The sequence below is a fragment of the Nicotiana attenuata genome, chromosome 5, assembly GCF_001879085.1.
Source record: "Nicotiana attenuata strain UT chromosome 5, NIATTr2, whole genome shotgun sequence".
Lineage (NCBI taxonomy): Eukaryota > Viridiplantae > Streptophyta > Magnoliopsida > Solanales > Solanaceae > Nicotiana > Nicotiana attenuata.
The window spans coordinates 35,891,263-35,897,265 of record NC_031993.1 but is presented as its reverse complement, the minus strand read 5'-3'; the positions used below and the strand labels follow the sequence as shown (position 1 = coordinate 35,897,265).

General features: G+C 37.0%; 1 protein-coding gene across 1 annotated transcript; it reads right to left on the bottom strand.

Moving 5' to 3' along the window:
* LOC109225643 lies at positions 720–5,763 on the bottom strand. Its single transcript, XM_019390388.1, has 5 exons — positions 5,505–5,763; positions 5,135–5,205; positions 2,228–2,348; positions 1,794–2,108; positions 720–1,324 (listed from the first exon to the last, which is right to left on the bottom strand). Exons 1-5 carry the CDS (start codon positions 5,655–5,657, stop codon positions 1,052–1,054), a joined length of 933 nt encoding a protein of 310 aa, XP_019245933.1. The 5' UTR covers positions 5,658–5,763; the 3' UTR covers positions 720–1,051.

The window sequence follows — 6,003 nt, the reverse complement described above, 5'->3', positions numbered from 1 at the left end:
GCACGGGAGGAACACCCTTGGGTTTATACTGAGAAAAGAGCCGGACCTGATAGTTGTAAAAGGAGAAAAAGGAACGGAATGAATAAAGGTCGTTAAGAAGGGAAGATGCACAAACCTGTCATAAATAAGGAAGGGAAATCGATACGGTTACAAGAAATCTTTAGCCATAAATACTTCCGTTACAGTTGTATATGGTAACGGGTAATCAAGGCAATTAATCCCATTAGTGAGCCCGAATTAAGTAAGGAAACCGTTACACTTGTATGCTCATTTGTAATGGCATCGAATAATTATTAAAATTTATGCAATCATTCTTTACTTTATTCTCACGATTCTAAACTGTAATTTTGGGAGTGATTATCCATCTGTTTCATATTTTCTTTGTCAAACCATTCCTTGATTTATTCTTCAAATTATTAGGAAAGCAAAATAAATCTTGGTCATCAGTAACCCGATTTCTTCTAGATATTGACTTTCACCGAGAAATCTATTTTTGGGTTAAACATCATTGGGATGAACTTAAGCAAATATACCACATGAAAAGATCTCTAACAAGGGTTGCACTGAAGATGAGATCATCAGAATTCTTTTTACTCCGGAGTATAACAGCTGAAAGCACTGTGAAACGATGACAATGATCAACCAAGAAATACTAACAAGGTAGAGACCGTCCTCGGTATTTCTTGAACAGAAGTTCCTCATTTGCTATTATTCAGCAGTAAGCAGAAGAGAACTAAAATTCCATTTTTTGATAGAATCAGTTTGGACATCTCATTTCTTTCTTGGATATAGATCAACTGATCAAGCCAACTGGAGCAAAATGAACAGGCTAGGTGTTTCCCAGGATTGCCAGTTTAAGCTGCTACAACAGTTCAAGTGTTCAACAGAGAAATGCTCAGTGGCTAACTACTCTGAATTTTGTAGCAAATTAGAGTATTAACACATCAAAATTTACATTCTTCTATCTTAAATGCCATGAAGTCCTCACTGGTCAGAAAGTAGCTGAAATTTGGCAGACACTGCAGGTCAGCATGAAAGCCATTTGACGTGATTACACTAATGAAATAGTGCTTTCCCCGCCAGGTGGTTTGCGCACACCGCCAAGGTGATCCCTTGATTCAATTTTTCCATCAGAAAATATATCACTGCCACTCATTTCTTTCAGCTTAGCGCTGCTCAGCAGCTTCTCTGCGGATCCAGGAGGAATATCTCCCTTGAAAATGTCATTCCCCGTCAATTCTGCAAACTTCTGGTTATGTGTTTTCTTTGTTGTCTTGCCAACAGGTTCATCACCAAACCAGATACTGCTTTGACCACCAGCAGGCTACAGAATGCGGCAAGAGTAATGAGAGCCCATAATAGTAGAAGCCAAATAAGGAAAAGGATAACAACCAAGTCCAATTTTAGGTACAAGATAATATTTGACATAATTAGACAGTAAACATCAATCTTAGCCAACATCAGACATTGTGGAGAAAATAGAACACTTGAGTAGTTGATTTCTACAGGTACCACTATAAAAATGAGTCTTACTGGATTGCAACTCTTTTTGTTCTTTGAATTATTAAGCCACTGGAGGCGGTAAAGCTAAGTAATTTGACCAATTCCTTTTTAAGTCTCAGGGTAAGGTTAAGAGCATCTTACTGGATCTTAACCTTTTCTTTTCTCAACTTTAAAGCACCTGAAGAATTTCATCAGTGTTAAAGAACACCAACATTGTCACAACTCTTAATCATTTTTTTCCCTCAAATAAGATGGAAGGAATAATGAAACAAGCCTCAAAGACAACTCACATTAGAAACCCTAACAGATGTGCGTACAGTTCGTGAGGCAGGTTCACCCATGCCTTTGCTTTCTTTCGACTCCAAGGAGCGCGCAGCAGCCAGTGACCCAGTAGGAACTTCTGGAGGAGGGCCAAAGATATCATTTCCACTAAGCTCCTTGGTCTTTGCATCTGATAGATGCTTCTTGATTTTGCTATCTGACTCACTTTCTATGTTTCCACTCAACTCACGCTGCTTTGCCACTTCGGTCAGAGTGGTAGGCTTCTTTGGAGAAACGTTTTCATCAGTACTGAATGAAATCTGGCTTATTCCATTTGTAGCTTGCTACAATGCACCATTAAAAAATTTGGTTAAATCGACATTCACCGATTTTCTAATTAGGTAGTATGCTCACACTGCTAGTCCAGTGTAAATCATTTTCCTTGAAAGGAGAAAAGAAGTACCTGAACAATGCGCACTGATGTCCTACTGCTAAAACTGCCATCATCAGTTCTAGATTCTAATGTACCATCTTCACCACCAGCAGAAAATATGTTGCTCAGTTTATACCCTGAACAAGGTTTCCTGAAGAAAAGTTTTAACAAGACTCAGTCCAAAGGATCACAGTACATAACTTTGAAGTTGTTGTCGAGTCACTGGATTTCATTTCTTTATCAAACAGAACCTCTTGGTTCAATTAAATTATGAGTTAAGACCCTACTGAACTGAAGTGGGTATCAGGAAACAAATATGTAAATTTTGGCCAGAATTTCAACAATATGTAAAATTGGAGGTCGGGAATCAGAGCAGAATCAGGTTTAAGAGTAATGCTTGGCTAGATGGGGAAAGTCTAAAGAATCCCTATGTTGTAGAGTACATCAAAAAATAAACAATGTAGCATGTACAGTGGCTGAATGCTATATTAGGTCTGGTTGGCAGCTTGATCTCAGGAGGAATTCTAATGCCTGTGAATTAGATGAAATTAGTCAGGTAATACATTGTTCGGGACCTGTTAGCCTTGATGTTAACAGGTTGAACTTTCAGATCTGGTTGAAAAGGATTAAAAAAAAATCAGTTTAAAGTTGATACAGTCTTCTGCAAAAACAAGCTGTGCATTGGAATTTGACATGGCATTGGAAGATGTTGTTGAAAACTAGATCCCCTCCTAAGGTAACTTGTTTTAGATGGATTGCAGTTAGTAATGCCTTCTTAACTCAAGACATGCTACAAAAGAAAGGATACTATCTGTGCAGTAGAAGTTTTTCATGTGAAGAGTCAATAGAATCTGCAAGTCATCTCTTCGTGCACTGCACACAAACAAGACAGATCTGGGATTAATTCCTATGCATTTTTGGGCTGCAATGGGTGATGCCACAAGGTGTAAGAGGTGTGTATTGGAGTGCTGGCACACTCAGAATATGAGCAAAAGATGAAGCAAGTCTGGAAGACCATTCCTCTTGCACCTTTTGGACTATCTAGTTGGAAAAGAATAAGAGATACTTTGAAGATCAAAGACATCATATCTCTAATGTAAAGAATAGATGAATCTATACTTCGTTTTTTTTTTTTTGATAATGTAATAAATTTCAAGAATCCATACTTTTGCTGTCGGAGTATTTTTCGGAAACAGACTCTCTACCTTTACAAGGTAGGGGTAGGTCTGTGTACACATTACCCTTCCAGACCCACTGGGTTCGTGGTTGTTGTTATTGTTGTTGCTGTCCGAGTATTTTATTGTTTTGGAATTCTGGGGGGTATATTAAAACAGTAATGTTGTAATCTCTTTTTTGTTGTGTGTAGTACCTTCTTGGTACTCTACTAATGAAATTTATCTTATCTTATCAAAGAAAAAATTTACGAGTTAAGACAACACAATCCAAGTTTTGCTTCAACTACTCTCAAACTCTGCAGAGGTGGAGAAAAGAATTAACACAAAATTAAATGTCAACCTAGAAGTGCCATTCATCTCCGTATGCCTAACTTTACAAGATCATTGATCAATAAAGAAATAAAAAAAGGAGATAGAAAATACTAGTTAGATAGCATGCCCATCATGGTGCATAACCAGGACAAACAACTTGGAGTTTTGCACTCCATTTCATTCTCGGCAGCAGTTTGCTACTTATATTCTCAAGCGATATTAGTTCCCAATACACCATAAAAACTTTCTAATCTCCAAGGCTTCATAACTACTCATTAGAAGAATATTTCAGTCCACGAAATGGGTACAAACCAGATATGAGCATCTCTTGGACTTGACACTGGAATAATATGCAAAAATGAAGGCAACCACCTACTTCAAGTAGGTCAAAGATGAGGGCGTAATAAAATTGAGTGAATACACAGCATGAAGCTGTAATTTTCACCAATTTAATCCTAATGATATCGATTTTCCCGATTCTGGTAATATAATATTCTAAATGGTCATAAAAATTTGCCTTGCCCATCATAGTCTTTTATTTTCCTCAAAAATTTCCCCATAGCCTTCTCGCTTGTTAGTGAAATACTCAAATTTGTTACACTTCCTATCAACACGCCAAATGTCAAATTTTAAAACCCATGTATGCTATCTACCAGCTATCAACAAGAAAACATCAAACTAAAATACCTACAAATATAGTCAACTATGACATGTCTCGGGAACAAGAAACTCATATCTTTACGCAATGACCACTTTGTCATTGTCAGTACAATATAGATTAAACCACTGATGTCTAACCCAAAGCTATTGCCTATGCAAGCTATTCAACAGGGGGACTCGTTAGCCCTTTGCTTAACTAATTTTCAGTACTCAAGCCACCTTCCCAAAGAAATAAAAGCCTATATTGATACCAAATGAAATTTAGAGTCATAGTAAGCAAACAGAACCGGTTGAAACAAGACAATTGGATAGGCATATATATATATATATATATATAGAGATCAACAAAGGCAAGCATGAGCAGACAGCGGCGAAGCCATGATTTGAAATTCGTGGGTTTATGATTCTAGCCATTTTAAGTTATTGGGTTCTAAATTAATAATTTGTAATATTAAATGAATTTCTTAAGACAAATATAGAGTTTGGATTAAAGTTACTGCGGCCGAACCCATACTTTGGCCTCTAGCTCCACCCATGTCAGCAGATGAATACTAGCTCTAATAAATACTAACATGAGATTAATAAAGGAAGCAAAAATAAATAATAAAATGCATTATCAGATCTACCTATCTAAGAAATTACCGAATCGCCGGTATATAAGGAGAAAAAGCAAAGATCTGAACGTTTAAACAAAAACCATGACAGCATAGAAGAAGAGAGCATGTTAAAAAAGAGGCTAATGAAAATGCCAAACAATTTAAAAACGAATTAAATTACTCCTTTGTGTTACCGGATGTTTAAGCCTTCAGCTTCTTCAGTAGTGATCTGACCACTAAATACCTTACTGATTCTATCAGATGGCTGCAAAGGAAACAGGAAAACAAAAAAGCAAAAACCCTAAATTACACAATAGCTGAAGGAAAAATAATTTTACTCAATAAATCTTTGAACGATCTCTACAATTTTCCACACTTAAAAATAGTTAGCAACACCTCTATTTGTAATAGTATCAAACCTAGAAACTATAAAATCTATTTCTATGAATTCTGACTACAAATCCTATTTAAACATGAACTACATAAATTAGCAAATATTAAATCCTAAACAATTTAGGTTTCATACTACAACTTTGGATTAGCTTTGATGAAAGGATGACTCGCCTGATGAGAGCGAGCGCCGGAGCCGAAATGATGACAAGAGGCACCGCCGGGAGTGAAGGCGGCTGAAGAGTTGGACGACGGCGGAACATCCGACCAGGTAAGTAGATCGGCGGTGGATGTATGGGAGTTCCGTACAGGTGTTGCTTTATCCATTGTTCTTTTTTCCGGTGCTTCCTCGGCTGACACCACCCACAACTCTCTCGCTCACAGTACAAGATCTCACTGGATATGCTTTTAGGCACTTGATATTGTATCAATTATATTGGGTTTTCTAAAGAAGTTTTTAAAGGGGAAAATGTTACTTTATACCCATTAAACGAGCTTTTGACCAATATTGTCCCTTATCTTTGAGGATAGGTCTATTTTGATCCCTCAAATATAACTTTGAGCATATTTAGTTCTTTAAGTATATTAAAGTGGAGCACATTTAATCTCACTGACATGATGTGTTCAAAAACTAACGGTGTTACCCAACTCTGATTCATGAGGCAAATATTCT